The sequence below is a fragment of the Rhinichthys klamathensis genome, unplaced genomic scaffold, assembly GCF_029890125.1.
Source record: "Rhinichthys klamathensis goyatoka isolate OS25496 unplaced genomic scaffold, OSU_Roscu_1.1 h1tg000254l_1, whole genome shotgun sequence".
NCBI classification, from domain to species: domain Eukaryota; kingdom Metazoa; phylum Chordata; class Actinopteri; order Cypriniformes; family Leuciscidae; genus Rhinichthys; species Rhinichthys klamathensis.
In genome coordinates this window covers 1522156-1547732 of record NW_026606776.1, presented here as the reverse complement: position 1 = coordinate 1547732, position 25577 = coordinate 1522156, and the positions used below count along the sequence as shown (strand labels likewise).

At 38.7% G+C, this 25577-nt stretch overlaps 1 protein-coding gene across 2 annotated transcripts; it reads left to right on the top strand.

Annotated features, from left to right (window-relative positions):
• Positions 1-1452: 1452 nt before the first annotated feature.
• myh9a (myosin, heavy chain 9a, non-muscle) lies at positions 1453-24392 on the top strand. 2 transcript variants are annotated; one of them, XM_056266993.1, is made up of 41 exons: positions 1453-1635; positions 5120-5451; positions 5910-6066; positions 6168-6195; positions 6291-6384; positions 7185-7205; positions 7606-7698; positions 7786-7849; positions 7977-8075; positions 8283-8426; positions 8658-8753; positions 8927-9198; positions 9277-9450; positions 9561-9734; positions 10056-10170; positions 10485-10675; positions 10784-10905; positions 11083-11152; positions 11239-11399; positions 11625-11733; positions 11815-11946; positions 12052-12258; positions 12385-12522; positions 12844-12967; positions 13167-13338; positions 13490-13702; positions 13845-13989; positions 14302-14508; positions 14637-14741; positions 14927-15079; positions 15210-15458; positions 16833-17045; positions 18057-18269; positions 18380-18541; positions 18724-18852; positions 19013-19101; positions 21260-21383; positions 21498-21706; positions 21901-22009; positions 23868-24040; positions 24183-24392. In XM_056266993.1, the coding sequence occupies exons 2-41, from the start codon at positions 5125-5127 to the stop codon at positions 24289-24291; spliced, it is 5886 nt and encodes a 1961-aa protein (XP_056122968.1). In that variant the 5' UTR covers positions 1453-1635; positions 5120-5124; the 3' UTR covers positions 24292-24392. The 2 variants fall into 2 exon arrangements, with proteins under 2 accessions (XP_056122968.1, XP_056122969.1); XM_056266994.1 differs by lacking the exon at positions 7185-7205.
• The last annotated feature ends 1185 nt before the right edge of the window (positions 24393-25577 follow it).

The following is a 25577-nucleotide window of genomic DNA, read 5'->3' as shown; positions in this document are numbered from 1 at the left end:
ACGGCTATTCTGTTTGTAGACTTACCCGTGACACATTACTGTACCATCAAAATTTCAGGGAGAAGTACATTTTTAATCTTAAAACAAATTTCATATTTGTCCGTCATTGTCTTTTGATGAATGAAAACATCATAGTAGCGCAAAATTGATCAGAAATTACTACTCTGCTTTGCTCTTTGCAATTTTATTTGTTCTTCCTCCTTGTACCCCTATTTTTACAGTACAGTGCCCTGCATCTCACAAACTTCTCCTTTGTCAGTTCTATTGTTTGATACTGTAATTCTTGTTCTTTGTTGATATGAACCTGCAAGTGCAACCAGTAAAATCTATTGAGCATTCAGTACTGTAACAAATGGTACTGTAACAGTAACGATGTTCGGGGCCATATAATTTGTTAATTGTACAGTATACAGCCTACAATGCACTGTACTACAGTATACAATACTAAAAGGGACAAAAATCAAAGGAGTAAACGTGATCAGTGTGCTTCTTCTTGTCTTTGGGCATCATTTGAAACAGGTTAAATCAATTTTGAGTGGTTGTGTTCAATCAATGACATTTGTTCTCTATTTGTATTTGATCATTGCCACTTGTGTTTACCAGTATGGATGACGTGTGCATTACAGTGCAGAATATGTTTTGAGAATGAGAATGTGTTTAGCGTTTTGCTGAAAAGTCTAAGTAAGATCTGCAAATTGTGTTTTGCCATGTGAAATAGTTTAAGGTATTGACAACAGACTGCACAATTAGCTAAATGAGTTCAGGCAACTGAGAACTGTGTTCAGCCAATGGGTTTTAGTGTTTTAGCAATTGAGAAAAACTGTATGATTTTTGCATTATTAGAAGTAATTTAAGTAATTATGCGTGTAAAGTACATTTTTATGCTGTTTTTTTTTAATGGGTGTTGTGAATAACTTACATAGGCTGAAGTAAAGTTTGAGAAGACTTGTTAAAATACTTCTATTTTGCATTTGTTTTCATTACCATATATATTTCAAGCATAACATTTAGAAAAACGTTAAGTAGAAATAAATGGAAATTTGCAAGGGTTTTTTTATGTGAAAATGTTCAAAAACGCATATTGTAATTCAAAATCCTAAACCTTTGTTTATTTCCAGGATGATATATTATGAATCCCATATAGGCTTTTCATTATTAGCCTATTAATATTACATTTCTTTCTACATATTTCTTACATACACATTTCTTGTATATTTTATAAGTAACAACTCAAAATTCTAAAACTTATGTTTATTTCCTGGATAAATAAACCTAACGTCCTAACCAAACGTCACTGTTTGGCATAATAATGGACGCGCTAAATAAATGACCAATCAATGAAAGCACATGTCTTGAGTGGCACTTCTTAAAGAAGCGCTAAATCAAATGGGCGGGACATTGGGTTTGTCGTCGTTTTATAGCCACGCCCACACAGCTGATTTAAGAGTCAGTGGGAGTTTGCTGAGAGAAGTGAGAGGAAACTAGGGAGCAGGACGCCGATGAACAAGCAGGAAAGTATCACAAACCCCAGCGATTTTCGGATACATTTGTCTCAGCTGTGTCATTCTTCCTAAGGACAAAATTAGAAGATTTGGCATTGGGTCTTCTCAACAAACGGCGCCTGAGGGAAAAGAGGTGAGTGAACTTTTAACATTCAGCCACATTCTCACCTGAGCGCGCACCTGAACCTGTTCTGCACAATCAGCCCATGCACGCGTTCTACTCGATGAAGTGATACAAATATTTTAGGTAAAAGAAAATAAAGTTATTAATAGTCTTAATTTAGGTAGACTCCATTAAACATATTACAAACCCAGAATATTATGACATGTTACTTTTATTATTGTTGTTGTTTTCTTTACCGTTACCCAAAATAATGTAGAGTGCACGAGAAACTCCGCTGTCAGTAACATCTCAGTTCAGGTGATCTGTCTGTCTGCTCTTTGCAACACGCCCAGTTTGCTTTGAGACCAGTTTCTTGCAGTAGACGACCTGATTTGCTCAGCCCTGAGGACACACATTCAGATCAGACGCGGAACAAGATGCCTAACTGTTATGCAACAGTGCCAGTTACAAAGTTACATTTAATGTGTCTTCATTTCATTGTGAGGTCTTTTGCACTAGAGCGGTTTCACCTTGCACTGCATAAAATGCTCTGTTCGTGAGCAATGTGTCTCCTGTGTTGCTGTTGTTGACTTTCTCAGAGCTGTTGGCATTTGAACTATAAGCAAGGATTGAACATAAGCCAAGATCAGTGGGATGAGAGAGCGTGGTGATGGAGGGATAAAATAAGGTATGGCACTGCAGGTGACCACTGTGACGGCTCACTGGTAAACTCACTCTTTTAGAGTGAATCTTATGAAAACACACCCATATATTACCCCCTTCAAATAAACTACATACACGCATTGTTTTCATGTTTTATGGGGACATACCCTAACCCACACCCCTAAACCTACCCATCACAGAAAACGTTCTGCAAAAAACATCACTTATTATGATTTATAAGCTCATGAGGACCAAAAAAATGTCCCCACAAGGATTTCAGATGTTGACATCTTTGGGGGACATTTTGTCCCCATTATGGAGGGTTTACCAGAACACACACACAGACAGTTTTGCTAGTCAATACCATTTATTAGTTTGCCTCATAGACTTGATATAGGCTTATTTCACTCCCCCAAAAAAATGTGGTTTAAAGCTTCTTCTTTTTAAAGTTATACATAAAATACTGACTTTTTAAAAATGGTCCTAAAATAATAATAAATACATAATTAATTAAATGCTTGTATTTTCCAACACAAAATTGGCATGAAATTTCTATTATGTGTATTTATCTTGATTTTGGGTCAAATATAATGGATATTTTAGTCTTGTGTTGGCCAAATATGCCCACATTTGAGTGAATCTCTCCATTGTAATAAGCGCAATTTACTAGTTTCAGGCTGTTTTCTGCGGTTCTGCTTCTGTTACACTTATTAAATTCAGACAGCAAGCTCTAACATGTTGCCTTCTAAGGTCTTGCATTAAAGCTCTAGAGGAAGTGTGTCAGTGTGGTGAAGCAACTTTTCAATATCAACACGTTCCAGAAACCATTTCACTATTTTGTTGTGTCACGGATGGCCGTTTGTTCCTCTTTGCTCAACTATGATTAACTCTTTTGTCCCTTAAATGTATATTATGCACTCATCATGGTTTGTTCCTTTTTTATTCTTGGAATCGGGTGACAACCCATGGTGGGTCAACCCAACAAAGGTGCATGTCATGTGCAGGTGCACGTGCTGTCTTCTGCATTTAATCACAGTGACTGTATTTGAGCTGCTAATGAACTTGCAGACAGAGATGACACCCTGCTAATCTCCTTATCCCCTCATCTCAACAGTACGCTAAAGCTGTGCTGTTGTCATCTATTTTCACTTTCTAGATGCCTCTCTAAGTGCTGCCATTGGTACTGCCACACTTCGTTTGGCATCTTGTTGGTCTTTTTCCCACTCTGGCTGAATTGGCAGATTCAAATAAGTTTAGGTCACTTACAGTAAGTACTTTCATAGTCTGAGTAGGCAGAGAACTTTGACTCCCAGAAGCCTCTCTTTCCCTCCCCCTGAGGGACGGGTACGTGTGGGACACTGGAATACTCACTCACCTGAGTCACATGAAAGAAATCCTAACTGTAGGGCACTTATTTATATTTCGTTTTTTTCTTTTCTTCTGAGAATTATATATTACTTATTTTATTTGTATTATATTTATCCATTAACCTTATTACAAATTCTCAACTGAATGTTGTGTATTTTGTAACCAACTCTCTTGTATACAACAGAGGTGGGGGAGAAATATGTTTTTAAATATTGCAATTTAACTGATACTGATTTGACACTCATGAGACTGTAAGGACACTTGCAAGGACATTTCAAATAAAAAAATGTTGTGGGGGAAGAGTTTGCACGCTTTTAGCATCTCAGATTCTGTTAAAAGATGCATGATTTTGTATTTTTTTTTTTTTTTTTTTTTTTTAGAAAAAAAATCTCCTGTATCAAACTGGTTGCTTCCACACCAGTAGATCTGTATGGAGGTTAGGGATACCTTATATTTTATCTTGAGTAACATTGGTATGATATTAATATTATGTATATTAGGATTTAGCCATTTAAGCTCTGGAAATGGACTTTTTTTTTGCTCTTTTTGACAGAAATAAAGATGTTACTCTTAATTTCTGAGTTCTGGAGTCTTCCGCAGGGTGTGGCGGGTAATGAAATTGTCTGTCCAAACTTGTTTAGGAATTACTCCTTCAGCGCAGATGTTCTCTCCACTTCAAAGCAATAGGAGCTTGTGTCTTGTGTATGTTTGCATCAGCACACAGTAGGTTAAGGAATTTTAACAAACTAGCTAAGTGTAAGCATGACACCATAAATGCTCAAAGTTATGGTAATATGGAAACTGGCTCTCTACGTCACTAATAATTGTATCATTGATGCATAGTTCTGTACACAAAATTGTGCATGAACAATTTCTTCAGAATTCACAAGACCCTTTTCTTAGACATTTATAATATAAAATGTTTGTAAATTCTTAACATTTTTGGGAATCTGGGATTTTTAAATTGATTGTAGATTTTAACATAAATTGTGAACTGTTTGCTGAATCATGATTTCTGCATGAAAATGTTTAACATGCGCGCACACACCCACTTGTTTAACCACTTTCCAGGTTAGTCAGACTTGGTTTCTAGCCCAACACAAACATTACCAAGCACTTGTATTTGGTGATCTAAAGTTATAAAACACATTTCGATGGTATTCTGAAATGAGTGTGGGAATTTATGGAATTCTTATAATTAGGGGTTGTTAAAAGAATGTACCTTTAAGGTTAAATGGGGGAAGGGAAGCAGCAGTCAGAGGCCTGAGCAGGCTTGGTTGTCATTTTATAAAACAATATTGACCCATACGTCAGATGTTTGAACGAGTCACCGCGTAGATGTTTGTGTACAATTAAGGAAATTAATTTTTTTCTTCATTACTCGTCAGGCTGTTTTTAATTCTCTGTGTTACTGTGATATCCTGCAGAACTTTTTAAAACCATTCAATTCAACCATAAATTTCTCTTTCTTTCTCGTACGTAGTCAAAATGTCAGACGCAGAGAAGTTCCTCTATGCCGACCGCAACACTATCAACGACCCTTTGGCGCAGGCAGACTGGTCCTCTAAGAAGCTGGTATGGGTTCCCTCAGAGAAGCTCGGCTTTGAGGCCGGCTCCGTCAAAGAGGAGACTGGAGATGAGTGTCTTGTGGAGCTGGCTGACTCAGGCAAGAAGATCAAGGTGAGCAAGGATGACATCCAGAAGATGAACCCACCCAAGTTCAGCAAGGTGGAGGATATGGCGGAGCTCACCTGCCTGAATGAAGCTTCTGTTCTGCACAACCTGAGGGAGAGATACTACTCGGGGCTCATCTATGTAAGTCTGTTTATGGATTTAATTTTTTTTTTTTAGCATGTTCTGATACATCAAAGAATGGTTTAATTTACTTTGAAACAATTTTCACTCAGAAATTGTAATTCTTTGTGACATTTACTAGCAAAGAAACTGCAAGTAACATTGAATCAAATGTGAAATTTTGAAAGACTAAAATAGTGTTTTCTTGTAAAACGTACTCCAATAGTCTTTGTAAAAAGGGATTTTTCGAATTAAAAATGTGAAAACTTTGACAGTGCAGAAAACTAAAATAGAAAATGCACAATTGTTTCATCATTACTCGCATCATTAATCCATGGGAATCATCTAATGCCAAGCTATTTGTAGTTGCTGATTGGTTAATGTTTATAAAGAGTGAGTATCTGTCAAGAAGATTAGTCAATCGGCTTGAAACAAATGTGCTTTTTGTGACGAATGGCATGTGTAAACCATTGTTTCAGACATACTCTGGGCTCTTCTGTGTGGTAATAAACCCATATAAGCATCTGCCCATCTACACGGAGGAGATCGTAGAGATGTACAAAGGCAAGAAGAGGCATGAGATGCCCCCTCATATCTACGCCATCACAGATACGGCCTACAGGAGTATGATGCAGGGTGAGAAGAACATTCCCTGCGTGACTCTTGTATTCAGGCCAAAGTGGCACTTCTGTTCATGTGATAGAGCACTGTTAATTCATTTTTCTTGATCTTTTTAGATCGTGAGGATCAGTCCATATTGTGCACGTAAGCTTGACTTGGCATTTGTGAAATACCTGTACCAAAATAAAACATTAAAATGGCAAGCATTGTAGCTCCTTCTAAACTTCTTCTTTCCTCAGGGGTGAATCTGGTGCTGGAAAAACTGAAAACACCAAAAAAGTCATTCAGTACCTTGCTCATGTAGCATCATCCTTCAAAACAAAGAAAGATCAAGTAAGTACAAGACTTTCTTTTAATCCTCAGGGTTGTGGCACAGCGAGTGTTGCATGTGTTCACGACATACAAGAGTTGTTAATTCACAGTATTCAGGTTTGAATCCGACCTGCTTCATTCCCTAATCCTTTCGCCATGAATATAGCCATGTTGCTGACATGGTATAAAAAAATAAAATAAATCATTGCCTAATCCCATTCCCCATTTTACACTCCACTCTCTTGTCTGTCTCCATTGGTGGTTTTACGCTGCATAGAAGCTACAGATATATTGTGCACTGAGGTGCCATGAACACATTTACATTCAGTCGTGGAACAGTCATCACAAGTGAATGTTGATTCGTGTGCATAACCGCCAGATAAGACTAGTGCTGATTGTCATGGCAGAGCTGCTGATAAATAACCACATCCATTTTTAATATCAGCAATTCTGTCTCCAGCCCCCTTCGTGGTAAATGTTTTGTTGATGTCAGTTTTATCTCTTCCTGGTTATTTTTTATCCTTTTTTTTTCTGTTGAAGTCTTCCTCCCACAGGGGTTTAATACTCTTCTCTCTCTGTCATTTGGACAAGGAAGTCAGAATTCTGTGTTTTCACATTCCTGTATCAGGCCTAGACCTGTTCCCATGGGATCTCTAGTGACTTTGTGAATACCTGCCTATTTGTTCATGGTTGCCCTTTTTTTAAAAACTGCAAGCATCCAGCTGTTGAATGTTGCCCTATACGGTTGAAAATGTTCTAAATTTGAGTCCCCCTTCATTTGTGTCCATATTTTGAGACTTTCTCTCTTTATCATCCTGCAGAGCAGTGTCACCCTGTCACATGTGAGTCCAACCATACCATCCTTCACTTTTCCGGCTGTATACACCCTGGTCATGTGACTGGTTTTCTACTGGCTAAATTATATGGTGTTATGTTGCAAAGTCATCTAACTGCTTCAGCTAATGCAAATTCTAACACTGGTGTAGAACAAAGTTTAATGCACGTATGGTTTTTAGCATTATAAATGTAGTGGAAGAATGTACTCGCCTGCAAAAATGGGTATCAGTTATCAGGCAAAGCTTTCACTTGCAAATCTGTGATCTTGGTCTACTGTGTCTTGATGGTTTGGTACCTTTGTTTCAAGATGTTGTCTTTGTTTCATTAATGGTCTATTAGTTCCTGAAATTGTGAGTTGTAACTTTAAATGTGCTCATCCCCTTTTATCAACTATTTGTTTGCCAGGGTGAGTTGGAAAAACAGTTGCTTCAGGCCAACCCAATTCTTGAGGCCTTTGGCAATGCCAAGACAGTGAAGAACGATAATTCTTCTCGATTTGTAAGTGTGCACAGACCAATCCAATTGACTCCTTTTTAAAGGGTCCCACTTAATTTCGACATGAATCAATGAGCTTTTTATTCACAGGGAAAGTTTATCAGGATCAACTTTGATGTCAATGGTTACATCGTTGGAGCCAATATTGAGACCTGTATCCTTTTTATTGAATGAACCACCACTTAGGAAACTAAAATGTGTATTGTTAGCTTGTTGCCATTTTAAAGGGCTCATGCAGAATGTATTTGACTTATGTTAATCCCCTAACAAGTGTTTTTCAGATCTTTTAGAGAAGTCTCGTGCGATCAGGCAGGCCAAAGATGAGCGGGCCTTCCATATTTTCTATTACTTGCTATCAGGAGCAGGAGACAAATTGCGTGGTGAGGACCATTTCATGCAATGAAAAAATTTAAGCTATGAATTCTTTAAAATCATACATGCAGTGTTAGGGCCAACGTTTTGTTAAAATGAACATGTATGAATCTTTTCTTAATGTGAGTTTAATGCTGAATACACATGTGACCGTGTAGTATGCTATAGGACTAATCTCTAAGGAAAGTTTCTAAAGTTTGTTCTCTACTCTACAGCTGAGCTGTGCCTAGAGGACTACAATAAGTACCGTTTCCTGTTGAATGGAAATGTAACTATCACTGGACAACAGGATAAAGAACTGTTTGCTGAAACCATAGATGCCTTCAGGATTATGGGCATTCCTGAGGAGGAGCAGACAGGTATAGACTCAAAGGCACTTTCATCTGTAATCACTCCACAGTGAGTTTAATCACCTAAAGTTGTGATGTCTTTCATGAATTGGGTGAAAGTTCTCCAGTTTCTCATGCTGAGAACTATTCTGTATTGCTATTGTAGTATTTTGACTGAACTTGAAGTTTTGGGCTTAACTTGATGTATTTATTGCCTCATGTCTGAGGAAATGAAATGCATGTTCTGTTATTGTGTCCCAGGTCTTTTGAAGGTGGTGTCTGCTGTGCTGCAGCTTGGAAACATGAGTTTTAAGAAGGAACGCAACTCTGACCAAGCCTCCATGCCAGATGACACAGGTCTCTTCCTTCATTAACTTGCACTACAAATTAGTCCCAAGTTCATTTCATTACCAGTAACAAAAATGGCAGAATGCACATTCTGTTGTTGTTCATATTGCTTATTCTAGACTGGAATCCAAAAAAAAATTCTGAGCACTAAATGTCTTGTCCACTTATTTTTTATTTATTAGCTGCCCAAAAGGTGTCCCATCTTTTGGGCATGAATGTGACCGATTTCACACGTGCCATTCTCACACCACGCATCAAAGTGGGCCGTGATTGCGTTCAGAAGGCACAGAGTCAGGAACAGGCTGAGTTTGCGGTGGAAGCCCTGGCCAAAGCCACGTATGAGAGGCTGTTTCGCTGGTTGGTTTTGCGCATCAACAAAGCTTTAGACAAGACAAAGCGTCAGGGTGCTTCTTTTATCGGAATCCTGGACATCGCTGGATTTGAGATCTTCGAGGTGTGAAAGTGTTGTGAAAAACAAAATGTGTCCTGATTATAATTGGTCATTTTGATTTAACTCTTTTTCTCTTTGTAGCTGAACTCATTTGAGCAGCTCTGCATCAACTACACCAACGAGAAGCTTCAGCAGCTGTTCAACCACACCATGTTCGTCCTGGAGCAGGAGGAGTACCAGCGTGAAGGCATTGAATGGAGCTTCATCGACTTTGGCCTTGACCTGCAGCCCTGCATTGAACTCATTGAGAAGCCTGTAGGTTTATTCTTTACTCTTCAAACTTTGTAGAATTTATTTTTCTCGATTCAAACCCTCCTGCATACCTTGATTAAAAAAAAAAAAAAAAATCTTTCTCTCTCTGTCAGACTGGTCCTCCAGGAATCCTGGCTCTGTTGGATGAGGAGTGCTGGTTTCCCAAAGCCACAGACAAATCCTTTGTGGAGAAAGTAGTCCAGGAATTGGGCAACAACCCAAAATTTCAAAAGCCCAAGAAGCTCAAAGATGATGCTGACTTCTGTATCATTCACTATGCTGGCAAAGTGAGAGCTCTTATGTGTCTTAAATACTGGGATTAGCTTCATATGTTTGTAAAGTGATACTGTGGACATCTGTTATATTTATCATGAAGTCATATTTGGTAAGCAATGTCTGTGGAAATTGCTGAGGTGGGCAACTGAGTTCAGGCATCACAATGTTATAAAGCACAGTATGAAAAGTGAATTTATTTAGACATTTAGATGCTTGTCTAGAACATTACATTTCCCTCACCATTTAAATCTAATCCCATTTGAATAGGGTTGAAGAGGAGAAATTTTTCTTTTAAAAGTGTATCATTTATGTGTCTGTCTGGTCTTCCACAGGTTGATTACAAGGCTACTGAATGGCTAATGAAAAACATGGACCCTCTGAATGACAATGTGGCAACTCTGCTTAACCAGTCATTGGACAAGTTTGTCTCTGAGCTCTGGAAAGATGGTATGAGACTCTGCAGATGACAAATTAACATTCCTTAAATCAATCTAATGGTTAGAGTATTTCAGATGTCACTAATGTCTAAAAAGTTGACGACAATCCACCTGCTGCATTGAGCTTTTGTTGGTCAGGCTTTTAGGTCGTCATAGAGAAAAGTGAGTCTGATTCTGCCAGTGTGTAATATGCAGGTTGTCTGCTACTGTTCATCCTGGACACTAAAAGACTCCACAATTAAACATGAAAAGTCATCTTAAACAGTCCATTTAAACACTCTTGTGTTGGTTTTCTTGCATAATGTGTTTTTTTTTTTTCATCAGTGGACCGAATTGTGGGATTAGACAAAGTGGCTGGAATGGCTGAATCATTGCATGGAGCCGTCAAGACTCGTAAGGGAATGTTCCGTACAGTAGGACAACTGTACAAAGAGCAGCTAACAAATCTGATGACCACCCTCAGAAATACCAACCCTAACTTTGTCCGATGCATAATCCCCAACCATGAGAAGAAGGTGTGAAGAGCGAAACTTTACATCCCATCCTTAAAACATTTGTATAGCCAGGTGGTTCATGCATCTTTTGTGGCCTCTAACAATTAACTCACTGCTCTTCTCTTATAGGCTGGTAAATTGGCACACAACCTGGTTCTAGAACAACTAAGATGTAATGGAGTTCTAGAAGGAATTCGGATCTGTAGACAAGGGTTCCCCAACCGCATTGTCTTCCAAGAGTTCAGACAAAGGTATTTGGATTATCAATGTTAAGTATTTGAACTGCTTGTCTGACGTAGTACTGATTTTATACTACGTAGCAGGGAATTATGCATACCCAGAATGCAGGGCTTGACTTTAGTATCTATAGACTTCTTGAATCCTCTTATTCCTAGTCTCTAAATTATATTTCCCAAATGTAATTTCAGATATGAGATTCTCACGCCAAATGCCATCCCCAAGGGCTTTATGGATGGGAAGCAGGCCTGTGTCCTCATGGTAAGAGTTGATGCACACCATTATTAAGATAATTAAGATAATTGATACTTTGTTTAAAATGTATTGTAATGTATTTTCTCTCCCAGATCAAGGCCCTGGAGCTGGATTCGAACTTGTACCGTATAGGTCAAAGTAAAGTGTTCTTCAGGGCTGGCGTTCTTGCCCACCTGGAAGAGGAGAGAGATATGAAGATCACTGATGTCATTATCACCTTCCAGGCCTGGTGTAGAGGCTATGTTGCTAGGAGGTAGATGTATTTAAATATATACATTTATACAGGTCTGTTTTCCAGGACACCACAGCTAAGAGAGATTTGAAGCACTAAAAATTATGGTCTGTGTTTGCAACCTTGGCTAATAACTTCTAAATGACTCTGAAAGGTTGTCTTGGATGATAGATGATTGAAGATTTCTGTGAGGTGTTAATTTAAACAGGACTATTAGACTGACAACTTAACGTTTGTTTTACATAGAGCCTTTGCTAAGAGGCAGCAGCAACTGAATGCCATGAGGGTGATCCAGAGGAACTGTGCAGCCTATTTGAAACTCAGAAATTGGCATTGGTGGCGACTCTTTACCAAGGTATACTTATAGGTTCAAAAATCTGTGTTTATTGGAGATCAACCAGAGATCTAAAAGCAATGTCAACTCTTCTTTCTTCAGGTAAAGCCTTTACTGCAGGTGACCAGACAAGAAGAGGAAATGGTCGCTAAGGAGGAAGAGTTGGTCAAGATGAAGGAGAGACAGCAGGAGGCTGAAGACCTGCTGAAGGAGTTTGAGACCAAACAACAACAGGTATGCATGTATGGTGGTGTTTTTTTTTTTTTTTTTTTCTCCACTACAAGATGACTCTTTATTCTCTCTTGGTGTCCATAAACTTATTGTTATTCCCTGTAACAGATAAATGCAGAGAAGATGGCTCTTCAGGAGCAGTTGCAGGCGGAGACCGAACTGTGTCAAGAGGCTGAAGAGATGAGGGCGCGTCTTGCTGCACGCCTGAATGAGCAGGAGTATGTCATGCATGACCTGGAGTCCCGCTTGGAAGAAGAGGAGGAGAAAGTCACACAGTTTCAAATGGAGAAGAAAAAGATGCAACAAAACATTTCGGTGAGGGGAAGTTTGATGAATGAAATTGACTTTCCAAATGCAAACTCTAAATGTCTGTTTAGAGCTTCATACCAAGTTAGTTGATTCGTGTTCAATTGTAATTGAAATCCTAAAATCCTTTCTCAGGATCTGGAGCAGCAACTGGATGAAGAGGAGGCTGCCAGACAGAAGCTGCAATTGGAGAAAGTCACCATGGATTCCAAGATGAAGAAGATTGAGGAGGACATTATGGTTCTTGATGACCAAAACGCCAAACTTTCCAAGGTCTGAGAAGAATGTGTTCTGCTTTTACATAAATCAACAATGAAGTAGTTTCAATTCCACATTTCAGAAATTGGGGGAATCAAAATATGGTTTTGATTCCACCATATGATTCTTACCCCGAACAATTCAATTAATGCTACACAAATGTTGAAGTAGTATTTAACTACTACAACAATATCTTTCTCCCAAAAGTGTCTTTACTACACGTGGAAACGGTTCACCTCTTCTACCTGCCTGCATGACTGCATAATCTGCTGCAAAAACTATTTAGTGCTGCTTGTCCTGATAGTGATGGTTGTATGCGGGTATCTGATCTTACAGGAGAAAAAGCAGCTGGAGGAGAGAGTCTCTGAGTTCACCACTAACCTGGCTGAAGAGGAAGAGAAATCCAAGAGTTTGCAGAAACTCAAGAACAAACATGAGGCAATGATTACTGACCTGGAGGGTAAGTATATATTCACGACCATCAAATAATTATGAAGCAGGATTTTGAAAACGCACGTCTAAAGCCAGCCCAAGAATGCAGATGATAACTTGAGTATATCTCTTTATTGCTGTATTTGCAGCAACAAAGAACTGTTGCAGTGTTCTTTGCTACATCTCCACACACCTTAATTGTTCACATCTCTCCTTTACACTCTCAGATCGTTTAAGGAAGGAAGAGAAGACGAGGCAAGAGTTGGAGAAGAACAGGCGAAAGTTGGAGGGCGACTCTACAGAGCTGCATGATCAGATCGCAGAGCTTCAGGCTCAGATTGCAGAGCTCCGTGCCCAACTGGCCAAGAAAGAGGAAGAGCTCCAGGCTGCACTCGCGAGGTGAGCGAAACGTTTGTTAGAAGTGGAAGTGAGGGTCAGTTAGATGAAAATCTCAAATTACAGCTATGTCTTAACACTTTTTACCTTAATTGGGTTTTTGTGCACTAGCTACATTTTGTAATTTTTTTTTTTTTTTTTTTTTTTTTTTTAGGATTGAAGAGGAAGCTGCTCTGAAGAATGCTGCCCAGAAAAACATTCGTGAGCTTGAGGCCCAGCTCTCAGAGTTGCAGGAAGATCTGGAGCTGGAGAAAGCTGCCCGTGCTAAAGCCGAGAAACACCGCAGGGACCTGGGAGAGGAGCTAGAAGCTCTGAAGACAGAACTTGAGGACACGCTGGACTCTACTGCTGCTCAGCAAGAACTCAGGTCAGCCATGAGGAAAACTGACTGGGCTTGACTTATTTGAGATATTTTGCAACAACTTGTTTGTTCATTCCAAAGATATAAATTCAAAACTTATCTTTTGGGGTCAAATTCATTTTAAAAATGTGTTTCTTCCTGTCTTAAGGACAAAGAGAGAGACTGAAGTGACTCTGCTGAAGAAGACTCTGGAAGATGAGGCTCGTTCACATGAACAGATGCTAGGTGAAGTGCGACAGAAACACAACCAGGCCTTTGAGGAACTCAATGAACAGCTTGAACAGTCCAAGAGGGTGAGACCATGTGCCTCTCCTAAAGCATTGATGGCTTTTAACTGTGCTGCTTTAATAATTAGGGAATGGAAATTGTAAAAAAAATGTGCTGATCCTTTGAGTGTCTCATTTAAAAGGGTGCTGCAATTTATTACAACTTTTAAAATGTGCATAGTACATGGCACTCATTAGAATGAGTTTCTTTTTTTTCTTATTTGACCAGTTGCTTTTTGGTGAGGTAGTGTCTCTCTGAAAAGTGTACATTTTCTTTCCACCCACAAAAGCAAACTTTCTAGAAACGTGTTAACTAACACTCACTGTTGTGTCCCTCAGAATAAAGCATCTGTGGAAAAAGCAAAACAGGCTCTGGAGAGTGAACGCAGTGAGCTTCAGATTGAACTTCAGTCATTGTCCCAAGGTAAAAATGAGTCTGAGCACCGCAGGAAGAAAGCTGAATCACAGCTCCAGGAGCTGCAAGTCAAACACGTAGAGAGTGAGAGACAGAAACAGGAACTGGCTGATAAAGTGGCTAAAATGCAGGTATTGAGACTAAAATTTGCAATTATACATCAAAGTATAAAAATCTCCCCTCTGAGATCCATTTAGAGCAAACTTGTGCCTACTTTAATACATACAATATAATTATAATATATTTTTTTAATGTTTAGGTGGAGCTTGATGCTCTTCATGGAACCCTAAGCAAGGTGGAGAGCAAATCCATCAAAGCTGCCAAAGATTGTTCTACTGTTGAATCTCAACTTAAAGACGTGCAGGTACAACTTGGTCACACACTATAGTGCATAGTTCACAGGCACTTATCACTGGAGCTTGCTGAGTGATTGTACTGTTGGTCACAAGAAGTTCCTGCTTGCCCTAAAATAAATGTTGAGCTAATCACAGGTGTTGCAGGTAAAGACTTCATTCTGAATTGGTTTATATTGTTTTCCTATGTGGTTAGGCGTTGCTGGAGGAGGAGACCAGGCAGAAGCTTGCGCTCTCTACTCGTCTTCGGCAAATGGAGGATGAACAGAACAACCTGAAAGAGATGCTGGAGGAGGAAGAGGAGAGCAAGAAAAATGTTGAGAAGCAGCTATACACTGCTCAAGCTCAGGTGTGTGTGCCCTTGAGTCGGTGGACACGTTCTGGTGGATAATGCTGCCCTAGGACCAGCTTGTGTTTGAGTGAACTCTCTTATTCCACTTAGATTTTTAGATTAGAAATGTTGTTCTGTTTTGTTTCAGTTGGCAGAGATGAAGAAAAAGGTTGAGCAAGAGGCCCAAAGCCTGGAGAGCTTAGAGGATGGGAAAAAGAAATTGCAGAGAGAGGCGGAAGGCATCATGCAGCAGTTGGAGGAGAGGAATGCTGGCTACGATAAACTGGAGAAGACCAAGACCCGTCTACAGCGGGAGCTAGATGATGTCCTGGTAGACCAAGATCATCTGCGTCAGACCGTTCAGGAGCTGGAACGCAAGCAGAAAAAGTTTGACCAGGTAGAGAACAGTATTTGCCTGTAAATAGAGCAGAAATGTATTTATGAACATGTGTCATAGGCAGTGTTGGGGGTAACTCATTACAAGTAACTTGAGTTACGTAATCAGATTACTTTTTCAAGTAACTAGTAAAGTAACGCATTACTTTTAAAATTTACAACAAAATATCTGAGTTACTTTTTCTAATAAGTAACGCAAGTTACTTTGTTTTCCCCTTTATTGACTGACTGCTCTTCTGTCCTAATGTTGAGACAAATCGAAGTGCAGAGGCGTTGTGTGTAAACATGATGGTTATTATAGTTCTAGATTAAATGTAAGCGTGGATTTACTCATCTCACTTGCACAAAAAAGATTCAATATTCCTCAAAATGAATAAAATCAGTGAAATGCAGAATCAGAACACTATGCAAACCTCCAATACCTAAATATGTTAAATAAAACATACATTTGTATGCATTTAATCTTTATTGACCAAAGTACTTGCTTCTGACCTCCGATTTTTCAATTAAACCATAAGCAAAAATGACTATAGATTTTTTTATATGTTTTTATTGGTAAAGTAAGTGTTAAATTTGTCTCTCCTGCATCCTCTTCTTCTGTTACCCAGAACAGCAGCAGCTGAAAGGTTTGTTTGAGCGGCGCCCTCTACTGTACTCTACTGTACAGGAGTAAATCTGCATTTCCTTCAGTCTGAGGCTTATTATTTCACTTTTGGTGTGAAAGGGTCTTTACATTTGCCCAAAAATATATCTTTTTTGGTATAAAAAAACAAGCCCAGCCCAGGTGGAAAAAAAGTAACGCAAAAGTAACGTAACACATTACTTTTCTAAAAAAGTAACTAAGTAACACAATAAGTTACTTTTTAAGGGAGTAACGTAATATTGTAACGCATTACTTTTCAAAGTAACTTTCCCCAACACTGGTCATAGGGTATTTCAAATGCTGCTGCTACTGGTGTTTTCTGCAAGTTACTAAAATAAGGAGTTACCAATTATTTTATTGTCAGTGTTACATGCAGTAACTATAGTAATAACTATAAATTATGCATTCTTTCATGTAACTAACCCCAAACCTAATTATTACCCTAGTGTCAGTACATGTAGTTACTTAATATTACACCACCATATGGAAAGAAGCATAAATGGATGGAGAAGCATAGTTTACTGTAAAGCTACGTCTTAGTGTTGCTTATCTTGGCGAAAGCCGAGTACAAATCAGCATGAAGTTTTAACATCTACTCTCGTGTAATGGAAATCAATCAGTACTTAAATGTATAATTGGTGTAACAAAGATCTTAAAATAGTGTAATGAGAATTTTTTTATCACCTTCACAGTCTAGCAGTCCTTTGTGATAAAATACCTCAATTTGTGCAGATGCTGGCTGAGGAGAAGAGTGTCTCTCTGAAGTACGCTGAGGAAAGGGATCGTGCCGAGGCAGAGGCCCGTGAGAAAGAGACCAGAACTCTGACTCTGACCCGAGAGCTAGAGGCCATTACTGATTTGAAGGATGAACTGGAGCGGGTCAACAAGCAGCTCAGAACTGAGATGGAGGACCTGATGTCATCCAAGGATGACGCTGGCAAGAGTGTATGTGAAACACAAGCATTACATGTCTAGAATGTGTGTTAAAGTCCCACGTAGTCAATTTTATCCCTTAACTCATCCTTGATCACCAAAATGACATATGAAAAACAATTAAGGTAAACTTTTAAATGCCTTAAAATAGCTTGAATGGAACTCTACACCCTTGCCTCATTTACTATATGCGGTTCTATGAATATGCAAATTAGCCCCGCCTCCACACACCAGCGCAGAGATTGTCGTGATTAACGTCACAAACTACCTTGTTACCAAATGCCAGTGATTTCAAACCTTGTTTTTGAGACTGTCTTTGGTTCACTGCAGTTTTAAGGAGAAAATACTCAATGGTGTTGACCTTATAAATTTGCACATGGTTTGTCTTAAAGCATATTGAAAACACCACAGACATCTAAACAACATTAAAAGCTTGATTTTTACCACAGGGGGACTTTAAAACCACAGCTCTGTTCCAAAACCCAAACCTGCTAGCCTAGACATTGAAGATATAAAGTAAGACAACTATAGCTCCTTTTGGTCAATTTACAGCAGTGAAGGTTGAGAATGAAATAAGTACATTTATTTCAATACCAAAAACGACTTTTCGAATGGTTCAACTGTTAATTTATTCAAGAGTAAAAAATGGCTTTAGAGCATGCTAACTGTTTTGGAACAGAGCTAATGTCTACAAGCCAAGATATAACCAAAGCATCTGAATTAAATCAATTATGAAATCTTTAATTTAACACTTACAAAATCCTCAAGGAATAATTACATATTTAAAGTCTTCCGCCTTGCATTGAAAATAAAATGTATAGTCCCTGAAGGTCTAGCTAATTGTGGTAAACCAGATTTTTTTTTTTTTTTTTGGCATGAGTTAAGATTCATTATCTTTGACTGGTGGGCAAATATAGCACTCTCATCCTGTGCGCTTTGGCAACAATTTGTTAAAAAGGAGGTCATGATTAATTCTCACCACTTATCTTAGTTGTGCTCAAACTTTTGTTCTTTTCTTTTAAGGTGCATGAGCTTGAGCGGGCCAAGCGAGGAATGGAACAGCAGTTGGAGGAAATGAAGACTCAGCTAGAGGAATTGGAGGATGAACTGCAGCTCACGGAAGATGCCAAACTGCGCCTGGAGGTCAACATGCAGGCCATGAAGGCTCAGTTTGACCGAGACCTGCAGGGCAGAGATGAGCAGGGTGAGGAGAAACGGAAGCAGCTAGTCAAACAGGTATGTGCTCACCTGCCCAATTCAGAACAATGTTAATCTGAGATGCTGATAAATGTTGGGTAACTGGGGAAATGCACAAAAACTACTGATATTGTAATTGAATATGTTAGGTGCGTGAGATGGAGATGGAGCTTGAGGATGAGCGGAAACAGCGGGTTCAGGCCGTATCTGTGCGCAAGAAGCTTGAGCTGGATCTGGCGGAGTTGGCTGCTCAGATCGACTCCTCCAACAAGGCTCGAGATGAGGCCCTCAAACAGCTCAAGAAACTACAGGTAAGAAACTACACATTCTGCATGGGCATTACTTTTGTATTAAATTGGTGGGGATTTTTGGTTTTAGAACCAGAGGTCAGGTCTGTACTTTTGCCTGATGAACAAAATTGCAATTGGAGTACTTAAATTAACATCTAATGCATGAACCTCTGACATCTGTCATTCCCTCTTTTGTTTTGCAGGCCCAGATGAAAGAACAGCTGAGAGAGTTTGAGGAACTGCGTCTATCCAGAGACGAAGTTCTTAACCAGGCCAAAGAAAACGAGCGCAAGATCAAGAGCATGGAGGCTGAGGTTATTCAGCTACATGAGGTTTGTCTTGTACTTTTTCAGGTTGGATCAGAATTGTACTGCAACTAGAAATAACTACCCTAATAATTTACTAGGGTAAATTTTAGTGTTAGTTTAGACTGAAAGGATTCTTTATGGAAGAATTAGGCATGTGGAAAATGTTTCCTTTTAATCTCTGTAGGATCTGGCTGCTGCTGACAGAGCAAAGAGACAAATCCAGCAAGAACGAGATGAGCTACAGGATGAGATCAATAGCCAGAATTCCAAGAAGTGAGTTACCTGCTGCTATTGTGATGTGTTGTCTGGTAGGGTATCATTGCACCAAACAATTAGTCCTAGGAAATCAAAGTATATTGGGTGTCTTAAATCAAATTCCATACTTTTCCAAACTGCGTAGGAAACCTGTATGAGTAATTTCCAGGTCTGGAAAAGTATGAAAAAAAGAAAGCAGAGTATGGAAAACTATTTGCATTTTCCAGACCATTGCCCCCATTTTTTTTTTTTTTATATAATAGAAAATCTAATGAATTAAAAAATTTTATGAAAATAAATGCATCACACAAGTGTTTTCATGGCAGCTGTTTATCGATTCTTTAGTGATTGTCAAACACAACTGAATGATTGTGACAGGTTATAAGCGTTTTGGGTTTCTTATGATATTCTTGACACCGTATTACAGAGCCTCTAAAAGGACCTTTGCAAAAATAAAACGTATATAGACTTTCGTGTGCGCACGAGAAACCATTAAACTTAGCATCTAATATTGTGCCATCAGCCCATTTCGTGTCATTCTCCACCGCCACAGAGGATGCATTCAATTGGACATTAGGCCTTGTTATTAGAGGTACTACCCTAAGGAAAGCCAAATCTTGAGCAAATAGGCCTAGATTTCTATTAATTCATGTGCGTCAATGCTCTCTTTTTCTTCATAGTAAGACAGGGACACAAAGGACATAGGTTATAGTAGAAATTGTAATGCGCAAGCATGTAAAAAATTCCTGTGCGTTCACGAGTTCACACGTACATGAAATCAGATATAGTAATTTATCCCCCCTTTGACTGGGATAAAAAACCAGTCAAGAGTGAGGTGATGGGGTGGTGAAGGGATGCTGTGAAACTGTCATGGGACAGAGGTCATACCGGCTTCCTCTTGTGCTGATTGGTTGAGTACCTGAACGTGCTCCTCTCGAAACGTTGTTGCATAAAACTTCATGATGTAAAAAGTTTCTTGTGGGCATGCAAAAGTCTGTATACACTACTGTGTGTCACTCCTTGTGCATACAAAAATCTTTACAATTAATGGCAAAATCAATGTTATGAAATGTAAGCTAATATTTCCTACTGACTAAAGCAAAATATATAAATAACTGGCTTAACCACTTTTTGTGGTGAAAATACTAACGTGCCTACGACTTTTGCACAGTAGTGTGTGTGTGTGTGTGTGTATATATATATATATATATATATATATATATATATATAGTTTTGCATTGCATGCACATGAGATTTTTTTCGAGAATTGTTTTGCATGCGCTTGCAATTTCTAGTTTTATACATACTGTCTATAACCTGTCTACTGACACTACTGCAAAATATATAAATAACTTGCTTCACCATTTTTTTTGGGGGGCCTGAAAATACTAATTTTGCTTTTGGAGGTCACATCACCACATTTTTCAATAATTCTCAAACGCGGGTCCGATGATTCAGTCTCTTTAAATCTCTCCTTGTCGTTTCTCAGTGATGTGTTAGAAGAATAAATATATATATATATATATATATATATAATCACATCAATAAATCATACTTACTGATAAAGTGGGTACTCTCCCATCTTTAATGGACATGGAGCGTTTTGTAAACCTCATTTAGACTTCATGTAGATTTGAAGCATTCGTCGAAAGGTTGTACTGCTGTTGTATAGTTAACCAGACTCTTCACATTCTCATCCTTTGGAAGTGTTTACAAAGAATTTGCTTATGCAGGGTAGAAAACCGCATCTTCTCGACATACACAACAAGAACCAGCAAAAGTGTTTGAGGGTGGGTCAAGTTGTTCGCGGGTGGACGTAGAACATAGGTGGGCATTAGGCCACTGTGTTACCCAGTGACGTGTAGCCGTCACGGAAGTGGGATTCAAATTCCTGATGACTCGTTTAGGCTGTTCTGTGTCGATTCTTTCTTTTGAGAGAAAATGACTTTATTTATCGCGTGCTCTTTCGTCTTCAGAACTTTGCAGATAGCTGCATTACACAAAGCATGAAAGGGAATATTCGAAAAAGCATAATAGAGGCACTTTGACTCAAATTTCCTAACCTCTCTGTAGATTTTCAGACCATATTCAGAGTCTGGAATTTTGAAATGGAAAATGTGTTAGAGAGAGAGAAAAAAAGCACATTTTAAACCACTCAACACTTTGTCTCTGTCAGCTCACTGAGCAGCGACGAGAGGAGGAGAATTGAGGCACGTATTGCTCAGCTTGAGGAGGAACTTGAGGAAGAACATCTCAACGTTGAGCTGGTCAATGATCGACTGAAGAAAGCAACACTGCAGGTAGAGTACTAGGAGCTTAATGAGATACTCTCATCCAAATTGTTCCCAATTTCAGCTATCATATGTTCATCATGATGCTCTGCTGCTAATGGCTTTATTTCGCTTGAACCACAGGCTGAACAGGTTACAGTGGAGTTGTCTGCAGAGCGTGGTAATAGCCAGCGTCTGGAGGGTTTGCGCTCTCAGCTGGACCGCCAGAACAAGGACCTAAAGCAGAAGCTTCAGGAGTTGGAAGTAGCTGTAAAGAGCAAGTACAAGTCCACCATTGCTGCACTGGAGGCCAAGATCCCACAGCTCGAAGAGCAGTTGGATATTGAGATGAAGTGAGTAATAGTAGAGATGGTTTGTGTAGGTTATTAGAAGCAACTTTTCTACTCCTCAGGGACTGGCATACTACACTGATATCTTCATGGATATCCGCTATAGTATAGACTATAGAGCACCTCAATTTCCCCAGTAAAAGGTCTTTGTTAATAACCAGTGATACTTCTATGTGTCTCTGTGCTTAACTCTTCAGGGAGAGGCAGCAGTCCACTAAACAGGTGCGACGTGTGGAGAAGAAACTCAAAGAGGTGTTACTGCAGGTTGAGGACGAGAGACGCAATGCTGATCAATTCAAAAATGAGGTGGGGAGTTTTGGACTGCATTTAAAATGCAATAAGCTTGTTCAAACTAGTTCAAAGCCAAATGATGATCTTCATTTGATCTTAAGAGGAAATTTCTCAGATGATTTGATAATGCACTTTTAAAAAAACTACAATAAATTTAAACTCCATGCCTGTTTTGTTGCCATCTTTATCTGAAATTTAAGTATCGTGGTATGTAGGGGTGGTTAATCTGTCTGATTTCCCGATTCGATTACGATTATTGAAGTCCCGATTCGATTACAGTCGATTTTCGATTATTAACGATTCTCGATTAGCGATTATTGATTTTCCATTTCACAACAGTAAATGAAAATACACTACAAAGTGTTTGCAGTATTAAAAAAAGTCAGCTGCTGAATTACTTAACTCTTTTATTGAGTAACAACAACTCAAAGCACTTTCTGTGTCGTGTAGTTATAACTTCAGAATTATTTGTATGTAGCTTATGTTCTGTAGAACACAGAAATGAATACATCACATTGTGTTGTGACTCATCAAGTTGAACTAAACAATAACAAATAAATGAAAGGCTTATTTCCTTTAGGAAGTAGATCAGAACCAACATACTGTAGAAATTGGACAATTTTCTTCTAGAAAGACAAGGTGTTGTAGCAAGCAACGCTCGTTAGGCCGGAGACACACTGGCTGCGTGGCGTGAGCGTGGCGTTTCTGTTGCGTGTCAGCTGCGTCTTTGCACACCAGAAACGTGTCTGACGCGGCGCCGCTGCTGCTAGGTGACAGAGGGACAGTCTACATTTGGGTTAGCGGTGTGTTAATCCTTACTACAACAATTTCAACTCTTGCCTCTTGCCTTTACGACAACAATTTCAACTGTTATCACACATCTTCCAAAATCCGAAAAATAGGGAAGTGGGCTGTCTGTTTAATTCAATAACATTTACAAATTTTGTGTAGCTTTAAAGAGCCTATATTTAGCCTGATGGTGGACCGTCACTCAGAAGACACACTATGTTGTTATTGTAGCCTATTATCTTTATATCCTCCTGAGGCCCAGAACGTTTTTTTCAAAAGTTTTTCTTCTTCTTCATGTAATCACATTGTTAAGAGCATAAGAAACAAATGAAAAAAAAAAAGAGATATTTTATTCATATGTTATGCTATGACCTCTGTAGTGAACACCAGGACTCGATTGTTTAAAAAATAAAAATGACATAAATTTGTATATAGGCAAAAATAATGGCAATATTTGAAAATCGATAATTATTATTATTATTATTATTTGTTTAAATTACATTGATATCTGAATTTATATCAAAACCTAGACTTTCAAACATCAAAATGTAATTTATTAATATGTATTCGTGTACAAAATGACATATAAACATCGTTTCCTATTCTATTTTGCCTGGAAACGCTTCCAACACGCTTGCGTGTCGCGTGAAAAATAGGCGTCGGTTCTATTTCTAGCATGCACGCGTTTTCCGCGCGGCTCATGCAGGCAGTGTGCAAGCTCTAACCTGTTAACATGGGAGCCGAAATAAAAACGGACACACCACGCAGCTGAGACGCCGCCACGCAGCCAGTGTGTCTCCGGCACACCTGCTCTCACTCGCTCTGGCTGCCGTTACACGCGCTTGCTACTGGAACTGGGCGCGTTCGTGACGTTCAACTTCCGGTATAACATTTTTTACAAAATAAAATAATGCAAATTTTTTTTTTTATAATAAAAAATCGATTTTTGAAAATGTAATAATCGATTCATACTCGTCCATAAACATACTCGCGATTAATCAATAATCGATTTTTTTCACCACCCCTAGTGGTATGGTAACCTTGTATTTTGAGTGCAGTTCATAATGAAATCTTCCTCTGTCAGTCTGAGAAGCTGAACACTCGTATGAAGCAGTTGAAGAGGCAGCTAGAGGAGACCGAGGAGGAAGCGGCTCGAGCTAATGCCTCCCGCAGGAAGATGCAGAGAGAGCTGGAAGATGCCACGGAGTCCGCTAATGCTATGAACCGAGAGGTCAGCACCCTAAAGAACAAACTCAGGTGTGTAATCCGCTGCTTCGTGATAGTCATGGTATCATTTCTGTGCAAACATCACTTTTAAACTGACTGACAAATCAGTCAAACATTTGTACTGTTATATGCCACATATTTAGTGTTTATATAAAACTTGTGTCTTTTCCAGGCGTGGAGATTTCACTGTCAATGTACGCCGTGCAGTTGGACGCGCTGGTGTGGAAAGTGATGAGGAGAACGATTTGAAAAGCGAGGGATCAGAGCCAACTCCTGAGTAAAGTTCAGTGTATGAAAGCTGAGCCCATAACAGATTAGCTATTTTCCTCCAAGCTTGTCTTGTCTGTCTAAATGATTTTTGTATTCTCTGAAGGCAACTGTATCCTTAAGGCAACTGTATCCTTAATGGGGGTTTCACTGCAATTTCAATGTTTAAAGCAGTTTTTGGGCCAAACAATTATCCGAGCCATTAGACTAACTTTGCATCCAAGATAAAAAGATAAAAAATAAATAAAATAAAGTTCAGTCCGGATGAAGAAATCTTTCATCTTGCCATCTTGCTCTTTCCAATGAGACTGCAACTGTTAAATTTGGCCTAATCTGTTTTACCCTGTTGATAACTGCCTTGAAATGCATTGAATAAATATTGGCTATTTATATTTTACATGGGAGTATTTTACAAAGTAAATTAAATGTTTGAACATTTTTATAATTGATAATGGGAAGAAATTTCCTTTTGCAATCTTACGTAATCCAGGATTTGCAAGGTATTACCCATCAACAAAAGAGATTCATCTTCCAGCCGTTTTTTCAAGAGCACTTCAGCACCAATTAAGCCTTTTTCTAATTATCTCACTGTCACTTTTCCACCTCATGGTTTAAAATGAGACGGTTTGCCTTAATTACATAAATATTGTTTGTTTTGTGAGTTCTCACTCAGGACTTGTATACCACATTATTACGAACTATTTGCAAGTTATTATTTTTTTTTTTTTTTATTGCATGATGTTTTGAAGTTTACACTTTAGATGGTGGGTGTGTAAAAATTAATTTGTATTTGTCAACTTTTTATTTTTGGTACTTTTCAATGCATTTGCTAATGTCTCTTTCATACAGTATTTTTGCTAGCATTATACTCCCCCCTTTTCTGTATGTTCGTAACAGATGTGATAGACCTATAAATTGTCAAACTTCCAGTGAAATTGTAGTGGACTGACTGTATTGGGAACAATTGCAATTGTTTTCCTCTCACTTTTAATGTCACATGATTTCATTGCTTCTGATTAAAGCTTTGTCTTTTGTACTCTCAATTTTACCCCTAATATTTCTCCAAACACAGTATTTCATTAAAGACATCGATTTTGGTAACTGGTTCAAAGAGTTTTCTTAATGAATGGAGTGAACTAATGGTTAAAGTTCTGTGCTGTGTAGGTTAAAACCTTAGAAGGGTTCATCCATGAGATGAAAAATACCAGGCTGCTTCTATAGAGGCTGTTTCTGTAATGAAGGTACAACACTTTATTAAATTTGTAAATGAACGTACTTCAAATTAAACTGGATTTTATTT

Bases quoted from the DNA above. Each gene is read 5' to 3' on its own strand.
- myh9a (XM_056266993.1), top strand. From the start codon at position 5,125: ATGTCAGACGCAGAGAAGTTCCTCTATGCCGACCGCAACACTATCAAC. The intron at 11,734-11,814 runs GTATACTTATAG...TTCTTTCTTCAG, and splicing joins GGTGGCGACTCTTTACCAAG to GTAAAGCCTTTACTGCAGGT. The intron at 13,990-14,301 runs GTGAGACCATGT...TGTGTCCCTCAG, and splicing joins AGCTTGAACAGTCCAAGAGG to AATAAAGCATCTGTGGAAAA.